The sequence below is a fragment of the Equus caballus genome, chromosome 2 (assembly GCF_041296265.1).
Source record: "Equus caballus isolate H_3958 breed thoroughbred chromosome 2, TB-T2T, whole genome shotgun sequence".
In the NCBI taxonomy this organism is placed as follows: domain Eukaryota; kingdom Metazoa; phylum Chordata; class Mammalia; order Perissodactyla; family Equidae; genus Equus; species Equus caballus.
Genome location: NC_091685.1, coordinates 10255953 through 10276755, shown reverse-complemented (window position 1 = coordinate 10276755; position 20803 = coordinate 10255953). Strand labels below are relative to the sequence as shown.

The window sequence follows — 20803 nt, the reverse complement described above, 5'->3', positions numbered from 1 at the left end:
TTTATAACTTCCACCTGTCTGAGAAATCTATGATTTTCCGTTTGGTGACTTGTGCCGTATTCAAAGCTCCACATTCTGGCTCTCGGGACAGACACTAATAGATTTAAACAGTCAGCCTTAGGCACCCACTTTATGCTGAATGCTGACATAAAGCTATTCAGCATCATTTAATCACAAAGGATTAAACTCAGCAGAAATAAAGCACTATACTAGAGGACAAAAAAATAAAGAAAAGAAAAGAAAAAGCACAAACCTGACCTGTATTACCCTAAACAGCAGCGCACACACACCCTCATGAAAAGCAATATGACAAAGTTTCAAAGCCAGTGAATTATAAGTTTCTAGCCCAATGAAATATTTTTAAATATGAAATTGCACTTAACTATCCTCATGACAGACAGAAAGTATAGACATAAAATGTGGGGTTTTAAAAGAATACACAGCACTGTCTCTGCAGTCCCTGCCATGTTCATTGTCAGTCATCAGCCATACCGTTAATAGGATATTAAAGGCTAAGATTTGAATCCAACCTACCCACATAGTAATATCACTCAACACTCCCTAATAATACAACCAAAGTATATTTTTTATTGTCCTCTGAACACACACATTACTTTCCTGTCTCACAGTTTTCCATTATCTGGATTTCTACTCCTTACTACTCCACTCCATCTCCTCTCCATTTACTCTGCCACTTCTCAAGGCTTACATCAACTGCCATTTCCTACAAGAACCTTCTCCTGATTCACCAGCTATTTCTATTCAATTCAATCTAGTTTAAACATTTATTATGACTTTACTACACCGAAGGTCCTCAAATTAACGATGGTTCGATATAAAGATTTTTGAACTTTACAATGGTGTGAAATCGATACACATTCAGTAGAAACATACTTAGAAGTTTGAATTTTGATCTTTTCCCAGGCTAGCGATATGCAGTAAGATGCTCTCTCCTAACGCAGGGCAGTGGCAGGGAGCCACAGCTCCCAGTCAGTCTCGCCATCATGAGAGTAAACAAGTACACTTACAACCATTCCATACTCATAGGACCATTCTGTTTTTCACTTTCAGTACAGTATTCAATAAATTACAGGGGATATTCAACACTTTATTATAAAACGGGCTTTGTTTTAGATGATTTTGCCCCACTGTAGGCTAACGTAAGTGTTCTGAGCAAGTTTAAGGTAGGCAGGGCTAAGCTATGATGTCTAGTAGGTCAGGTATATTAAATACATTTTCAACTTAAGATATTTTCAGCTTAGGATGGGTTTATTGAGATGTAACCCCATCATAAGTTGAGGCAGATCTGTATTCAAGTAGTATGTTTTAGATTCTCATAGCATTTTGTAGTTCTCATAAGGGCCTAATTACTGTCTTCACGTATTTTAATTAAGTGGGTACATCTTACATCTTCTGATTATAAATTCCCTGATGATAGAAATTTTATTTTCCTCATCAATGTATCCAAAAACACAGACTTTCAGTATTAAGAAGAAGCTTAGAGGTTATCTAGTACAGTTTCAGACTTTTTATAAACGAAAACAACAGAGCCCCAAGAAGGTGTAGGTGATTTACTTACTTAAAGTCACACAGTAAATGAGTTAATACATTCAAAGTGCTTAAACAGTGCCTGACAGAGTATTCAACCAACGCTAGCTATAGTTAGACTGAAAACCATTACCATCTGCCATCATAACATAAACTACTGCAATGAATAAATGACTAAGGCATCACATCCCTTTGCACATAGCAGTTAAGATTACTTTCTAAGTCAGCTATTTTGACTCCATCTACTTTTACCTCTTACTCTATTTCCCACTTTTGTCCTAATATATTTATTCCCTATTGATTATTAAAATCTATTAAAATCAAGATCCTCAGCAAATTTCATTCTATCCATCAGCTTCTTTTCCTAATGTGCCTCATTAAAATCAGACCTGTTAGAGACTGTCTAAATCTGTATTATTCACTGCGGTAGCTCCTAGCCACTTATGCCTATAGTTGTGACTAGTCCAAACTGAAATGGACTGTTAAGTGTAAAATACAAGATTTGGGGGATTTTGAAGGCTTGTTCAAAAAAATTTTGAACACTCATTACAAAAAACAATATAGAATATATCTCACTAACAACTTTTATATTAATTACATGTTAAAAGGATAATACTTTGAATATATGGATTTAAATAAAAGTATTGTTAAAATTAATTTTATCCACTTCTTTTTTTTTTTTTAAAGATTTTATTTTTTTTCCTTTTTCTCCCCAAAGCCCCCCGGTACATAGTTGTATATTCTCCGTTGTGGGTCCTTCTAGTTGTGGCATGTGGGATGCTGCCTCAGCATGGTTTGATGAGCAGTGCCATGTCCGTGCCCAGGATTCAAACCAACAAAACAGTGGGCTGCCTGCAGTGGAGTGCACAAACTTAACCACTCGGCCACGGGGCCAGCCCCTATCCACTTCTTTTAACTGTTTAATGTAGCTGTAGAAAATTTAAAATTACATCTTTGGCTCTAATTTGTGGCTCATATTATATTTCTGTTGGACAGCACAATCCTAATTGTTCTCACTGGAGACTGAGTCTCTTTCCAATTTGTAAGATATGCAAGAAGCCATGACTTTTTTTTCTCATCCATAATTCTACAAATTCTGCCATCCTTTAATGAAATACTCAGTAAATTTCCAAAAAAAAAGCAGGAAAAGGGGGTTAAAAAAATCAGATGGAACAAATAGAAAATAAATAGCAAAGTGATTGACAACCCAACCATGTGGATAATTATATAAATGTAAATATTCTGAGCATTCTAATTGAAATGCAGAAATTGTCAGGTTGGATAAAAAAGCAGGACATGATACAGTGTCTGCAAAAAAAAAGAAAACACTCTAAAGGTAAAGAAACGTATAGAAAAAGCACTTTCAGAATGGTGGAGCAAATACCTCCAAAAGTGAGCCCTTCTATAAAAGCAATGAGAACACTATCAAAATCAACTTTTTATAGTTCTAGAAATTGACCAGAGGCTTGCAACAATCTGAGGAGCATTTATTCAAGAAAAATAACTGACTTTTGATAAAAACAGTAGTACAGTAGTGTTTTAACATACTCTATTCCAAATCCCCTCTACTTAGGTGTTCTGTAGCCTTGAAAATCAAACCTTACAATCAAGGTAGCCATAAGAACCAGCAGCCTCATAGCCAGTGGAGGACAACAGGGTTAGAGTTCTGTCCCCAAAGCTCCATTCCCAGGGAACTGCCATTATCTGACCTGTCTGAAAGTGACCTGCAAACCCCACTCACAGAACTTCTCTTTATTTGGCCTGAATCAGAGCTTACTCACTGCAAACAGCCTTTCCCCGAAGGTGTTTGTCAAAAACAATCAGCAGCAATTGTTTAACATCACAGATGCCTGAGGCAGTGATCACAATTAAGGCAAAAAATAAGCTGATCAAAAAATTTAAAAGGCAAATCTGACAAATCACGTGTGTGTGTGGCGGAGGTGTGTGTTGCAGGTGTTTGACAAGCAATGTTACCTTATTGGCAATTTAGAAAGTCATGCACATGTGCAGGGCTGTGTGCATGCCTAGAAATAACCCAAGGAAGCCCTAATCTCTCATCTCTGGCTGACCTTGAGGCTTTGGGAAAGTTGGAAGTGAAGGCTAAGACAGAGTTGTAAATTGTCTGCAGGGCATAGAAAGCATGCCCCAACATGCACATACACATCCTCAGCAAAGGCTCAGAGACTTATTGGTTCAAGATATTTAAGAAAATATAAGTCCAGTCATTAGTGAGCCATGAAGCTCACTGAGCAGACACTTCAGTGGCCATACACAACAAAGAATACAGACTTTTCAGAATACAGACTTTAATAACTTAAAAAACACAACAGCAAACAATAAACTCTGGGAAACAGAAGTCTGAATAACAGAGTTCCACATTATATTATTTAAAATGTCTAGTTTTCAACAAAAATTATGATATGCTAAGAAACAAGAGTATGGCCCATACACAGGGAAAAAAGCCATCAACATAAACTGTCCCTGAGGAAGCCCCGAAGTTGAGCTTACTAAACAAAGCTTTAAATCATCTATTATAAATATGGACAAAGGACCAAAGGAAATGTTGTCTAAAGATCTAAAGGAAAGTATAGCAATATGGTAATGATGTCTCATCAAATAGAGAATATCAATAAATAGAAATCATATTTAAAAAGGGAACCAAATAGAAATTCTCGAGTTGAAAAGTACAAAACAGAAATGAAAATTTCACAAGAGGAGCTCAAGAGCAGATATGAGCTGGTAGAAGAAAAAATAAGTAAACCTGAAAATACGTCAATTGAGATTATCAAGTCTGAGGAACAGAGAGAAAAAATAATAAAGAAAAATGAACAGTCTCAGAGACGTGTGGGACACCATCAAGCACAAAACACAGATATAATGGGAGCCCCAGAAGGAGAGAAGAAATGGCCAGAAAAAATATTTGAAGAAATAAAGGATGAAAACTTCCATAATTTAAAAAAAAGCAATTTACACACCTGACAAGCTCAAAAAACTCCAAACCACACACATCATAATCAAATTTTCAAAAGACAAAGATGAAGAAAGAATCCTGAAAGCTGCAAAGAGAAGTGATTCAGCAGGCACCAGAAATCTTCAACAGGATTAACAGCTGATTTCTCATCAGAAACATGAGGCTAGAAGGAAGTGTGATGACTTATTCAAAGTGCTGAAAGACGACTTTCTTTCAAACAAGAATTCAATACCCAGAAAAATTTTTCTTCAAAAAGGAAGGGAAACAAAAACATTCTCAGATAAACAGAAAAAGATAATTCATCACGGCAGAACTTCCCTACAAGAAATACTAAAGAGAATCCTACAGTTGAAATGAAAGGACACCAGACAGTAACTCATATCCACAAGAAAAAAATAAAGGGAACCACACAGGTAAATATAAAGACAGTATACATGTCTTTTCTCTCATTTCTCCATTCTTATTTAAAATAAAATTACATAAGCAACAATTTTTAAACTGTGTTGACAGACTTATATGTATAAAGACGTAATTTGTACAACAATAAAATCATTAAGAGGAGGAGAGGGAACGGAACTAAACAGAAGCAAAGTTTTGTGTACTATTCAAATTAAATGGGTATTAATCCATACTAGATTGTTATAAATTAAGAAGTTAATTGTGAACCCCAGGACAACCACTAAAATAATAACTCAAAAAATATAGCAACAGAAACAACAGAATTAAAATGGTACATGAGAAAATAGCTAACCCAAAGGAAGGTACTAATGCAGAAACAGAGAAACAAAAAAAGACATGACATACAGAAGACAAACAGCAAGATGACAGACGTAAATCCAACCTCATCTGTGATTACATTAAAGGTAAATTGACTAAACACTCCAATCAAAAGGTACAGCTTGGCAGAATTGATTAAAAACTATAATCCAACTATATGTTGTCTACAAGAGACACACTTTAGATTGAAAGTCACAAATGGGTTGATAGGAAAAGAAGAGAAAAAATTTACTATGCAAGCAGCAACCAAAAAAGAGCTGCAGTGGTTATACTAATATCAGACAAAATGGACATTAAAACAAAAAGCGGTACTAAAAATAAAGGACATTTTATAATGACATAACTAAACATATATATGACACATATTTCAAGCAGACATAACAATTACAAATATACATGCACTTAACTGAGTCCCAAAATACATGAAGCAAAAAAAGACAGGCACCTCTCCAAAGAAGACAAACAAGTGGCCAATAAGGACATGAAAATATGTTCAACACCATTAGTCATCAGGGAAATATAAATCAAAACCACACTGAGATAGCTCTTCACACCCACTAGGACGGCCAAAATAAAAAAGATGGACAAAGACAAGTGTTGGGGAGGACACCAAAAAGTTGAAACCCTCATATATTGCTAAAGGAAATGTGAAATGGCACAGCCACTGTGGAAAAAATTAAACAGTTACCAGCAAATCCTAGGTGTGTACCCAAGAGCACTGAAAGCATATGTCAATACAAAAAAATGTGTAGAAGAGTATAGCAGCATTATTCATAATAGCCAAAAAGTGGACACAACCCTAATGCCCATCAACTGATGACTGGATAAGCAAAATGTGGTATATCCACACAGTAGAATATTATTTGGCCATAAAAAGGAATAGAGTACTGATAATACATGCTACAACATGGATGAACCTTTAAACACTATGCAAAGTAAAAGAAGCCAGACACAAATGGCCACGTACTGTATGGTTCCATTTATAGAAATGGCCAGAATAGGCAAACCCACAGACCTAGAAATTAGACTAATGGTAGCCAGGGGCTGGGAGGAGAGGGAGAATGAGGAATGAGAGCTAATAGTACGGGATTTCCTTATAGGGTGATGAAAATGTTCTGGAATTACTGGCGATTGTTGTACAACTTTATGAACATACTAAAATTTACTGAATTGTACATTTTAAGAGTGGACTTTATAATATGTAAACTATATCTCAATTTTTAAAAAATTAAAGATTCAAGATAAAAGCAAAATGATAGAAAAAGACATACCATGCATTTAATAACCATCAGAAAGCTGGGGTGGCTATCTCAATATGACATAAAGTAGACTTCAGAAAGAGAAAGACTACCAAGGTTAAAGTGGAACACTTCATATTGATTAAAAATTTGATTTACCAAGAAGATATAACAAAATTAAATGTGTAAGCACCTAATAATACAGTGTCAAAGCAAACGAAGCAGAAAATTATATAACTGAATTTCAACACTTTCCTCTCGGTATCTAATAAAATAAGGAGTCAAAAAATCCTTAAAGGTATAGGAAATGTGAACATTCAAGTAATTTGACCTAATTGACATTTACATAAAACTCCATCCAACAACAGAAGAATAAACATTTTCTTCCAAGTGCTTATGAAAACATTCATCAAGATAGATGATATTGTGAGCCATAAAACAAGTCTCAATAAACATAAAAGGACTGAAATTGTGCAAAGCATGTTCTCTAGTCACATGAAATTAAACTAGAAATCAATAAAAGGAAAATATCTAGAAAAAATACAAACATTTGGAAATTAAACAACATATTTCTAAATCATTCATGAGAATCAGAAAAGAAATTACAAGACAAATTAGAAAATACTTTCAACTGCATGAAAATGAAAAGACAACATAACAAAATTTGTTAGATATAATTAAATCACTTCTAAAAGATATATTATAGCATTAAATTTTAGAAATTCCCTTCAATTCTTTTACTGTAGAAAAGGCATTTGACAAAATTTAAGACCAATTCACAATAAAAGCTCTCAGCAAACTAGGGACTAAAGGAAATTTCCTCAACTGGTAAAGAATGTCTACGAAAAAGCCTGGACCTGATATCGCACATAGTTAATGTCGAAAGACTGAATGCTTTCGCTGCAATATCAGCAGAAAGGTAAAGATGTCCACACTCAACACGTCTATTCGACAATGTGCTATAGGTTCTACCGATATGAAAGGACAAGAAAAAGAAATTTAAAAACAAAAAATAAAAAGAACTTAGATTGAGGAGGAAGAATCTATTTTCAGACAACATAATTGTGATCTACAATCTACAAATATACTACTAGAAATAATAAGGAAGTTTAGCACAGGATATAAGTTCAATACACAAAAGTCAATTCCATTTCTCCATACAAGCAATAATGCTTATAAAATAAATTTTTTAAAAATACCATTTACAATAGCATTAAAAACTTAGGTATGCACTACTTAGGCATAAATTTAACAAACTATGTGCAAGACATGTATACTGAAAACTACAAACATCACTGAAAGAAACTGAAGACCTGAACAGGTGGAAAAGTATACCAGGTTCACAGACTGAAAGACTCAATTGTTAAGATGTTAATTCTCCCAAAATTGGTCTATAATTTCAGGGCAATCCCAAGCACTAGGAAAACCAACAGAATGGACATCAGGAGATCACTTCAAATGAAAATTAATTTGCACAACCTGAAAACAATTTTAAAATAAGTATTTAGGATCTTTCATCTACAAAGGGAAAAGATTCCATTAAAGACAACTATGAAATTAAAACCAATAAAAATGAAAATATTTGGCAGATTTAAAAAGAGACTAAGTGAGATTCTTGGAATATGTAGTCAATGAAGTTAAAAATCTCAATAGAAAAGATAAAAAATTAACTTAATAACTAAATAAGAACATAAAACTGAAGAATTCTCCTAGAACAAGAAGATATAAAAATAAATATCACACCAAAAAAGCACTTAAGAAACATGAGGAATTGATAAAAGTTCCAATATCTGTCTAATAGTACTGTCAGAACAACAGTGAGAACAGTAGAAAACAATATTCAAAGATATAATAGGTAAGAATTTTCCAGAACTGAAGAAACCCATAAATTCTTAGATGAAAATCACACACCCAGTGCAAAACAAAATAAACTGAAATGAATCCACAGTTCTAAACATCACAGAGTACTGGAAAATATCAAGGACAAAGTGAAAACACATCATCATAGTGAAGATTTTAATACATCTCCATTACAACTTGGTGGATCATACAAACAAAAAAAAATTAATATGGAATTGAAGATATTCAGAGAAAATAACTTGATCTGATAATGGCAGATAGAGCCCTACATCCAACAAATGAAGTGATATATTATTTTCAAGTAAATGGAGAACATCCACAACTGGATAACTGTTCAGATGCAAAGGAAATCTCAACAGAAATAATCGATATCATGCAGACCTTGTTCAATACTCCAATGCGATTAAATTAAAATAGCACCATAAAAGACAGTATGTATACATATGTGTAGGTATGTATGTGTGTCAGGGGGTGGAAGGGGAGGAGTATATACACACATATACATCCTTGAAATTAAAGCAAACTCCTAAATAGCTCATAAGCTAAAGTAGAAATCACAAAAAAAATTATAAAATCTTTAGAGCTATATTATCGATCCTTTTAGGACACCAGCTAAGCAGCACTTGAAAGTAAATCACGACAGATATTAAAATTGGAAAAATATTGAGAAATGCAGAATGATAACACAAAATTCAGAATAGTGATTAGCCAAAAGGAAAAAGGGAGGAGAGGTTCTTTTAGAGAGGGAGATACAGGAGACGTCAGCTTTATCTATAATGTTTTACTTCCTAAGCTGGTGGGAGGCTACATGGGTGTTCATTATGTTACTCTTTATAACTTTTTGTATGTCTGAAGTATTTCAAAATAAATGTTTTAAGAATAAAAAATCTAAAATTAATGCAATAAGTATTTGACTCATAAAGCTAAAATCTACAAACACAAATGAAAGATCCTAAATGAAAAATTAGCCAATCAAATCGAGCAAAATAGAGTAAAAATAATCATCCTGACTAAAAAGATTTTACCATAGGAATAGAAAGAGTGCTACATCACAAAATGTGTCCTTTTCATAGACTATGGGAACAATATTATATAATAATCTTATTATATTGAGAAAAAGCATTCGATATAATTCAATCTCAGGATATTTTTTAAATTAGGAATAGAAGAGAACTTTCTTAACTCAATAAATGAAAATCTTACAGCCAATATTATACTACATTGAACTATATGAAATTGCCTTTTTTTTCCCAAAGTGAAAAAATGGTCCCATGTCCGCAATTTCATAAGATTCAATCTAATACTTACTGGTGAAACTTCAAAAGCATAACTTAAAATAAAAAGACAAGTATATCTAGTACTATTCCTATTATTTAACATTATACTGGAGATTCTAGTCAAGGACATAAGTAAGATAAAGGAAAGAAAAGAAAAAAGATTGTATAAAAGAAGTCAAAACTGTCTTTATTTGCAAACAACGTGATTTTCCACACAGAAAATCCAAGTAACTATTAGAACTAATCTGAGATTTCAGCAACGTTGCTGAATACAAAATGTGCAACAAAGACACATACAAGAATATTCATAGCAGCACAATTGGTAATATTCCATCTAAAACTGGAAAAAACGAAAATGTCTATCATCAATAGAATGGATACAGAAGAAATGAATAGATAGTTCTCCAAAGAAGACATACAGATGGACCAACAGGGACATAAAAAGGTGCTCAACATCACCATTCATCAGGAAATGCAAACCAAAACCACAATGAGACATCACTTCACACCAGTTAGAAGGGCTATTATCAAAAAGACAAAAGATAAGTGTTGGTGAGGGCATGGAGAAAAGGGAACCCTAATGCCCTGTTGATGGGAATGCAAACTGGGTAGGCTACTAGGGAAAACAGTATGGAGGTTCCTCAACAAATTAAATTATGATCCAGCAATCCCACTTCTGGGTATACACTCAAAGGAATTGAAATCAGGATCTCATAGAGATATCTGCACTCTCATGTTCACTGCAGTGTTACTCACAATAGCCAAGATATGGGAACAACCTAAATGTCCATCAAGAGATGAACAGATAAAGAAGATGTGGTATATATACAACTTGATATTATTCAGCCATGAGAAAAAGGAAATCCTGCCATTTGTGACAATTTGGATGGCCCTTGAGAGCATTTGCTAAGTCAAATAAGTCAGACAGAGAAAGTCAACTGCTGTATGATATCACTTATATGTGGGATCTAAAAAGAACAAACTCAGAGAAACACAGCAGAGTGGTGGTTACCAAGGGTTGGGGGTAGGGAATGGGGAGACACGGGTCAAAGGGTACAAACCCCCCAGTTATAAGATTAACAAGTTTGGGTATCTAATGTACAACATGGTGATTATAGCTAATAATACTGTTTTATACACTTGAATGTTGCTAAGGGAGTAGATCTTTAATGGTAACTACGTGACAGGATGGAGGTGGTAACTAATATTACGGTGGTAATCATTTTACAATTTATAAATGTATCAAATCAACATGTTGTACACTTATACAATGTTAGGTGTCAATCATATCTCAATAAAGCTGGGAGAAAAACAATAAAATGGATAAAGAACTATTGCCTCACAAAACAACAGAAATACATTCTCGAAGGAAGTTAGATGTAAAAAAGTTCATTCTGGAGAGAGATTTCGAAAGTTCAAATTAGGCTATGAAGTCAAAAGAGTGCTTACCCTGGGGCAGGGAGGCGGGGCAGGTGGAGTGGCTGGGAGGGATGGACCGCAAGGGAGCAATCTGAGGGGCTGATACTATTCTAATTATTGATCTCAGCGGCGGCGACTACACACTTGGGATTTTTGCACTTTCTGAATATAGGCTACAGTTCCGTAAAAAGATAACTTAAGAAATCAAAAGCATTCTTTCTTTTCCAGTGATTAAAAAAAAACACGCATTTATTAAGGATAGTAAAAACAGGGGCCGGCCCAGTGGCAAGGTGGTGAAGCACGCATGTTCCGCTTTGGTGGCCCGGGGTTCGCCGGTTCAGATCCGAGTGCGGACATGGCACCACTTGACAAGCCATGCTGTGGCAGGCATCCCACATATAAAGTAGAGGAAGATGGGCACAGATGTTAGCTCAGGGGCAGCCTTCCTCAGCAAAAAGAGGAGGATTGGCGGAAGATGTTAGCTCAGGGCTAATCCTCCGCAAAAAAAAAAAAAAAAAAAAAAAAAGATAGCAGAAACAAGTAAAAAAAATAACTTCAACTAGAAGATCTTTGAAATTTACATTACATATGATGAATAGGTTAGCATCCAAAATATATTCAACAACAAGAAAAAAAAGAACTCTTACATTCCTAAAGGGCAAAGGATATAAACTGGCTATTCGCAGAAGAGGACACCTCTAGGACTGGAGACTGGAGCTATGCAGCCACAACCCAAGGAGTGCCCAGAGCCACCAGAAGCTGAAAGAAGAAGGAAGCCTTTCGCCCCCAACCTCCCCAGCCCCCTGAGGGCATATTGCTCTCACCATAGCTTTGTTTTGCACTTCTGGCCTCGAGAAATGACAGAATAAATTTCTGTTGTTTTAAGACACCAAGTCTGTGAAATATTGATATGGTAGCCCTGGAAACTAAGACAATTCCCTAAGACTCAGTAGCTCTATTTCTAACTCTATTCCCTAGAGCACTGGGTCTCAATTCTATAAGACCCAAAACCCTACTTTTACAAGAAATAGTTTGCAATTTATCTATACACATAACTAAAAAATAAACCAATGCCCTAACTGAAAAAAAATACAGAAATAATTTATAATAAAACATATATTTCTATACGTGAATGCTGAGGCAGGACTAAGCTAGAAGATTTCATATTTGCACCTATACACAAAATCTCCGTGAAATGGACAGCTTCAAAAGCAGAATGATAGGTGTCACATATTGGCAACTCAAACACAAGCAGTGCTGCCATTGCTGCAACAATTTTCCAAAAAAGTAAACTCTTAGCAGAGTTCCAAACAAAACAAAGTACATTCTTTCCTCAATTTACATAGTAATTGTATCCCTGGAAAATTCACTGTATTTTAAAACCTTTAAAAAAAAGAAAAAGACTTGTGTTTATAAATAAAAGTGAGTTACGTTCTTAATCTCTAATAATTATACACAGGTTTTCAACTACATATGTTATGTAGAATTCTAGGTATTCAAGTCATGCAGAATATCAGATAATTAACACCAATAGGACCCCCCAAACACTCTGGTGAGCAAAGCTAGCCCAACAAATTTCTAAAATTCTCTCCAGGGCACAGAACTTGCACCTGAGAACAACTGACACATAGACACCAGGAGATGTGTACAAAAATACTCATTGCAAGATTGTCTGTAATATTAAAAAGGGATGGGGGGCAGCCCCATGGCTGAGTGGTTAAGTTCACATGCTCCACTTCAGTGGCCCAGGGTTCGCCAGTGTGGATCCTGGGTGGAGACCTATGCACTGCTCATCAACTCATGCTGTGGCAGCATCCCACATAGAAGAAGTAGAATGACCTACAACTAGGATATACAACTATGTCCTGGGGCTTTGGGGAGAGGAAAAAAAAGGAAGATTGGCAACAGATGTTAGCTCAGGGCCAATCTTCCTCATCAAAAAAAAAAAAAAAAAGAAATCTTCCTGGGAAACTATCCTTGGGTGGGTTAATAGTCACTAAAAAAAAAAAAAAAACCATTGGTATTTAAAAGTCCATCAATAAGGGAAAAAAAATTAAATCACTGTCATATAAATACACAGCATTATACAGGAATTAAGGATATGAACTAGATCTGCCAGAATCAACACTGACAAATTTCAACAGCGAAGTAGAAAAACTAGTTTGCAGGATACATAAAGTATGATATATTTGTGTAAAGTTTTAAAACAAACAAAATGATAGAATAGGTTGTACACAGACATACACAAGTATATAGTAAAGTAGAAAACCTGAATGAACAGAATACACTACAACTTCAGGATACTGATTACCTTATTCCTAAGAAGGGAAGGAGGAAAATTGGGGTGAGGAAGAAGTACAAACTATAAGAGGCCTTAACTATATCCGTAACATTTCATTTCTTAAAAACAAAAATCTGCAGCAAACACGTAAAATGTGGCTTTTGTTAAACTGAGGGGTCATGGCATTCAATTTTTTTTTCTGTAAGTTTCAAGTATTTTATAGTTAAAGTTTTAAAAAGTCTATATTCCAGAGAAATTTACCACCAACCATATTTGAACCATAGTGCAAGTGTGAGTGAGACACCATTGCACAGAAACCTGGATAAGGACCACAAAGGTTCAGATGAGCAGTGACTGAAAACGACCAAGATCTGTTCGCCCCAGTGCTCTCAACAATTTGAGCGAGGTAACGTGAGTGAGTAGAAAGAAGAAACACTGGGAAATATGTATATAAACTACCCCCAGACTGACACCGTTCAGGTAAAGCAAACAGCCGGTTTCATTGCCCAGGCATTGCGCCTTACTTTTCTATCTCCCATCTCTTCCTTCTCTTTTCCCAAATAATCTCATGAAAATTGAACTACTGAATAATGAAAAGAAAAGAGAGAGAAGCAGCAAAAATCTTTCAAGTGTTGAAAATATTAAAAGTGTAAGTGATGGGAAACATAATTCTTTTGCCGCTCTTTAAAAACAAGTTACTTAGCACATCATATCATTCTCCGAAGATTCCCTGAGAAAAGTTACACTTTCTTCCCAGCAATATATTTTCTCTCAAGTCATATGGCTCTGTTGAGCAACACAAAATGTGTTATATACCAAAATCTTTCATGTTTACTATGCTCTTGTTCTCATATTAACACACTATTAAACATATGAGATTGTCGCTAATACAAGACTGCAGCAAAAAATACACATGGAGGGGGAGAAGGGAGAGGAGAATGGAGTGCCACACTTTCAACAGGCATGTAAAAATAAAACATCTCATTTCCAGTTTATAAGAATTGGGAACAAATTAAATGTCACCACAAAGGGAAAAAATTCAGACAATAACACAACATGGTATATTCTATATCTGAGCCTAGTCTCTTCAAAAGATAATGTGCATAAAAGACTTTTTACAGGGGCTGGCCCCGTGGCCGAGTGGTTAAGTTCGCGCACTCCGCTGCAGGCGGCCCAGTGTTTCGTTAGTTCGAATCCTGGGTGCGGACATGGCACTGCTCATCAGACCACGCTGAGGCAGCGTCCCACATGCCACAACTAGAAGAACCCACAACGAAGAATACACAACTATGTACTGGGGGGCTTTGGGGAGAAAAAGGAAAAAATAAAATCCTTAAAAAAAAAAAAGACTTTTTACAGGAACGAAAGTTCATAGCAGCTTTATCCATGACAATCACAACCTGGTAACATCCAAGTAACCATCAATAAGGAGAACAGATAAATATGCTGTGGTGTACAAATACAGTAGACTACTACTCCACAATACAAGGGAACAAACTACTGATACACACACATGGAGGAAGCTCAAAATCATGCTGAGCAAAAAAAGCCAGACACAAGATATCGCATACTGCATGGCCCCATTTCATATGAAGTTCAAGTCCTGGCAAAGGAATCTACAGTGATAGAAATCAGTAGAGTAGTTCCCTCAGCATGGGGCTTGACAAGGACACAAGGGAACTTCCTGGGGTGATGGAAGTGTTTTAAATTCTTGATCTGAGTAATGATTATATGAGTGTATGAATTCATCTAAATCCACTGGGGGAAAAAAAAAGAGGAGACATCGTGGGAATGAAAAATTAGAACTGCTTCGTATTAAAACGGACTAAAAAGACCCAACAACCAAATGCAAATGTAAACCCTGATCGGATACAGGTGTGAAAAAGTTAACTATACAAGTCCTTTTGGGGACAACTGGGTAAACTTGCGTATGGACTTGATACTAGGAAACTCTAATTATGCTAAGTGTGATAATGGTATTGAGGTTATGAAGAACAACATCCTTATTTTTAGAAGATGTATTTAGGGGCGGAGTATCATACTATCAACAATTTACTTTAAAATTTTCAGCAAAAAATATTTTATACATTTACATATGTACAGATAAATTGAATTAACGTACATAGGCCATGGGATAGCCATTCATTGTACTATTCTTCCAACTATTTCCTATGTTTGAAAAATGTCAATCAAAAGTTGAGGGAAAAAGAATATGCCAACTTTTCTAGATATAGAGTGATCTCCAGGATAGACTAAGTGAAGAAAAACGGCAAAGTACAAAATAGTTTCTATAATGTCAGCTACTGTGTAAGAAAGGAAGGAAAGGAAAGAAAATACATGTGAGGGGAGGGTAGTGTGTGTGGATCTATGTGGTTATATTACAAAACGAAATATTGGAAGAATAAATCAGAAACCAATAAAAACGGTCACCTACAGCAGATGAGTATAGGCGGGAAATAGGTTTGAGGTGACAGGGCTGGAAGTGAGATTTCTATAAGTACATTATTTTAGATAGTTTTGACTTTTATACCATGTAAATATAAAAAATTAAACTAAATGGAAAAGACAATGTGGAACATATTTATGGTCACATAATTCCTCTATTCAATCAAAGCCAAATTAATCTAGCTTGTTAAACTTGTGTGGTTATTAATGGTCTTTTTCGCTCCTTCAGAGCCATCAGCGCCATTTAACAGGGCTTTTGCTGGTCAGAAAACTTAGTGTCTTGTTGCAGATCTGCCCCTTCATAGCTGTGCAACTAGAAAATCACTAGCCGTGGTAAGCCTTGGTGATTTTCTCACCTGTAAAAAGGAATTAAATCCAATGATAACTAAGAGTTTTTAGAACTGTAAAATTCTGTGACAAACGTTTGTTGAAAAAAATTAAATAGGAATGTTTCCACATGCATAACCTCTTAAGCCTCAATAAACCACCAAGCTCCATTTACAGTCATTCACTTTCTGCTGTGCAACTAATACCGAGGAGAAGGAGCAGTGAAATAAAATTTATTTCTCCGACTCCTTCAGGCAGTAGTCAATTACAACAAAGCCCTTCCCCTAGGAAGGTCTGCATTGGCAAAGGCAGGCAGGAGGGACCAGCCAGTCCCGGCTGCACTCACCAGGCTGCAAAGCCCATTGGTCAGCAGAGGAGGAAGCGGCAGGCAGTCGTGAAGTCTGTCGAGAGGCTGCACGCCGCAGGAGTTTTACTAACTGCCAGGGCCCAGCGGTTTAGAAAGGTTCATGTATTCTTTTGCTAAACAAATCTTACTTTACAAAAAAGCTGCCAAACTTTGGAGCTGTGGGAGGAAAACATCTGAAAGTAGGGCTATAGAGAAACATCTCTGCAGCCTTAAAGACAAACTGAGCGTGCCAGGAACTTTCTGCTCCTCCACCCCTCGCTCACACGCTGCCCTACCCAGCCTTCCCTTCTTTAAGATCTAACGAAAGAGCTAAAACGGCTTGTGACTTTCCCAGGAGGGTTCATGGACTGTGCTGCAGCGGCCTCCCGTTACTGGAAGGAAGGACAGCCAGGAAAGGGGGGTGAGGGAGAGGGGAGGTGGGACGGGATGCTGCAAGGGTGGGCTCCGTGGAGAGAAGCCTCGCCAGCAGGGCGTGCAGGAAGGAAGTGAGGAGGTTTCTCGCTGCAGCACCCGGGGGAGTGGTGGTGGATATGTCAGTAACCCCGCCTCCCTCCAGCCCCAGTTTTGCTGGGAGGTCAAAGAGAAGACTGAGATGAAAGAAGACTTAAGTGGAAGGAGAGAAAAGGAACTGAAGGAGGAATTTTGGTTCCAAACTGCTTGTAGGTCTAAAATAGGGGCACAGAAGTTGTCCTAGGGGATTTCCTCTAGAGGCGGGCTCTCTAGAGGAAGGGGAAGGAGTCGGAAACCCTTGGAAGGGTCTTCTGAGATTACTAAGCGGGATGGAGTTCTCTCCGAGCGTGGAGAGGTCCAAGCCCTTCCTTGGAGGAAGGCCGTGGGGGCTCTCTGCCTCAGCTGGACTTGCACAGCGGGGTGGGGGAAGGATGTTCTCAGCAAGTGTGGAGAGCGACTGGGTGGGGCTGCAGGTCCTCTCTAGAAAGTTCAGAGAACTAAGTTGTGCCTTCCTTGGAGCGCCGGGAAGGATACAGGATCCCTCTCAGCGCCGAGAGGGTTTGGGGATTGGAGGGCCTGAAACCATTTCTGAGGGGCTGGCCCTGGGGGGGATGGCAAGGTGCTTGGACACATCCCGGTTGCTGGGTGTGGGATTCCACATTGACGACGGAGAGTAAAGGCCCCTTCACTGATCAGAAGCTTGGGAATTTGTCTGAAAGTGTCGGCCTGCAGTGATGAGGAAGGAAGAGTCCCCACTGAAGACTGGGGAGACGCGGCCAGGAATCCTCTCGCTACGAGAACAGGGGCCGAAGAGGACTGTCAAAAGACCCCCACACGCACACAACTCCTTGGAGAGTCGGGGCGGGGGAGGAGGGGCTTTCCGACGCGGTTCGGAAACGACGTGAAGGACCGGGCCCTGGAAGCGGGGACGAAGGAGGAGAGCGGCGGCGGGGTCAGACCTCCGCGCGCTGGGGGGGAGGGCGCCCCGGACCGGGACGCGGGGAAGACCCAGGGGACGCGGGGTCACTGCTCCCGAGGCTGACTCGGAGGGTGAGGGGGGTCTGGAGGTGACTTGAGGTTCTCGGACGCGAACGGAGGAGGCGTCCTGAGTGAATCCCGGGGGCTCCCTGACCCCGGCGGCGGGGCTGGGGCGCGACCGGTACTCACAGAGCGGATCTCCAGCGCCAGGGCGCATTGCAGCGCCTTCACCTTCGGCATCTGCGCGGGAGGTCGGCGGGGAGGGACCCCGGCCGCGGGCCCGAGTGAGGCGAGGAGACGCGGGGCGGGGCGGGGTCGGGGAGGAGACGAGGTGGCGGCGGCGGTGGCAGCTGTGGCCCCCAGGCCGGGGCCCGCGGTCCAGCCTGGGTCCCGCCCGAGCAGCAGCTGTGCGCGGGGCGCGGACCCGTTGTCATGGCAGCCAGGAGGGGCGGGGCCGGAAGAGAGGCCGGGCGGGGACGCGCGGGAGCCGCGGCGCGAGGGCGAGCGGCTGGGGGCGGGGCTCGGCGCACGCTGGGCGGGGCGGGGCCGCGCGAGGAGGCGGGGCTTCAGAAGGGGCGGGGCGGGTCGTCTGTGACATCAAACTGTTGGCCCAAAGGAGACAATAGCTGTTTGTGTAATGGGACAGTGCACTGGTCAGGGAGTTGGACTCAGGAACCCTGAGTTCCAACGTGGCGATGGCACCTTGGGCGAGTGGCGTTCCTCTCCGGCCTCAGTTTCCCCAACTGTGAAAGAAGAATAATTGTTATTAGTTCTCTTGTTTGGATTTCACGATACAGTTTACAAAGCCAGTATGAAGAAACTGAGGATTAGAGAGGAGACTTGCCCAAGTCAAAGTCTGAACCAGGATTGGAAGTCAGGAGCTCTCAAGGAAAACATCACTTGCGTCCCTGAGAAGAGGTCTTGAATCAGATCGTCACGTTCTTCTTCCTAGTCCCCAATTCTGTGATCCTCTCTTTGTTAGTGTGGCCCCCTCTCCCTTCAGGGTTTCCTGTCTGATTCACCTGTGTATGCATCTCAATGTATGTGGCTTAAAGTGAACCGTCAATGAAGGACCAACATTAAAACCAGTTGCGCAGGGCCTAGGCTGTAGGTCATCAAAGATGAAAACAATCTAAGAGATTGCTCAATTAAAAATCATTTTAATTGTGAAACAACTTATACAGACAGAAGTGTATAAAACATAGTCATCCTTAGCAATAACAATAAAGTGAATACCGGTCTAATAACACCCAAGTTAAGAAATAGAACATTACTAGCACCTTAGAAATGCCCCAACATTGCCTTGCCTTCCTTGCCTTGCCCTGGGACCACAACCCTGACTTTTGTTACAATAATGCCGTTGCTTTTCTAAATATTTCATTATTCATGTATGCATTTCTAAAGAAAATATTGTTTGATTTTTTGCCAGTTATTGATGTCATGTAAGTGAAATTAATATAATATGTATTCTCCGGTGACTTGCTTCTCTCACTTACTGTTATGTTGTGGGATTCACCCAATGTTATGGAAGTTTTTTCCATTGTTGGACAGTACTCTAGTACATGAATATATATTGATTTATTTATGCTTTCTATTATTGATGGTCATTTGTACTGTTTCTATTGTTAGCTATGATTAACATTGTTGTTAGGGACACTCTGGTACATGCTGACTAGTGCACATGTGCTAGAGTCGGAGTGGTTTGACTGGTATTAGTTTTTGCACTAATAGGCCTTTAGCAGGTAATACCACACCATACTACAAAGAAGTGGTACTAATTTATGTTCCTGCCAGGAGTGTTTAAGAGTTCTTATATTTCTACATCCTCACCAACATTTGGTATTGTTTAGCTTTTTAATTTTTGTATATTTGGGTGTGTGTAGTCGAGTGTCACATTGTGGCTTTATTTTGCATCTCATTATTCTTGAGGTTGAGCAACTTTTCATGATTTTATTAATCTTTCCACTTTCTCTTTGTGAACTGCCTAGTAATTTTCTTGCCCATTTTTCTATTAGATTGTTTCTCTCTCCCCCGTCACTGATTTATAGGAGTTCTTATATATTCTAGATACTAAACTTTGTCTATTATATGTGTTGCAAATATCTGCCCCAGTTTGTGCTTGAGTCTTTTAATTTTCCATGTGGTGTGTGAGGAACAGAAGAGAAATTGTCATGGAGTATAAATATTCTTAGTTTGACCAAATAATTCCAAGTTGCTGTCCAGAATGCCACATGAGTCTGCACTCTCACCACCAGTGTTTGAGGTTTACTATGCCCCCAGGCTTGGCATTATCGAGCTTTCTTGTTTTCCCCAGTATAACAGATATAAAGTACCATCTCACTATTAAATTTCTCAGATTACTGATGCGTCTGAGCATATCTTTATATGTTTATAAGATTTTCTGTTTTCTTTACTATAAACTGTCTGCTCATATCGCTTGCCACTTTTCTATTGAAGTTTTTTATCTTTCTTACAGGAGTTCTTATATATGCTGGTAATTAATCTCGTCAGTTTTAGACATGCAAATATCTTCTCTCTTTTTCATCTGTTTGTAAACTTTGTCCAGGGTCTACTTCAGTTCATAGAAATACCCAACTTTGATTTAGTCCATCATTTTTACTTTATCTTTTATGTTTATGTTTCTGACATTTTAAGAAGTCTCCCCCATTCTTAGGTGACAGAAATAATTCCTGTATTTATCCTGTCCACTTCATAGGTTTACCTTTCCCATTTTGTTGTTTAATCCATCAAGACTCAATCTTTGTCCATGATGTTGGATAGGAATCCAAGCTCCAGTTGTTGTTTTTCCTCTAGAGGGTGAGCTGGATTTCCCAACAGTACCTACTAAATATTCTATACTTGTCC

The 20803-nt window shown here is 38.4% G+C and overlaps 1 protein-coding gene across 2 annotated transcripts in view; it reads right to left on the bottom strand.

Annotated features, from left to right (window-relative positions):
• Positions 1 to 18473, bottom strand: part of SPATA6 (spermatogenesis associated 6) — a 121583-nt gene extending 103110 nt beyond the window's left edge. Inside the window, exon 1 of one of the 2 annotated variants that reach the window (XM_014737483.3) lies at positions 18128 to 18473. In XM_014737483.3, the coding sequence (XP_014592969.1) occupies positions 18128 to 18178 (51 nt within the window). In that variant the 5' untranslated portion in view covers positions 18179 to 18473. The remainder of the gene's footprint in view (positions 1 to 18127) is intronic. The other variant, XM_001494616.6, reaches the window with a different exon arrangement.
• Positions 18474 to 20803: the final 2330 nt, after the last annotated feature.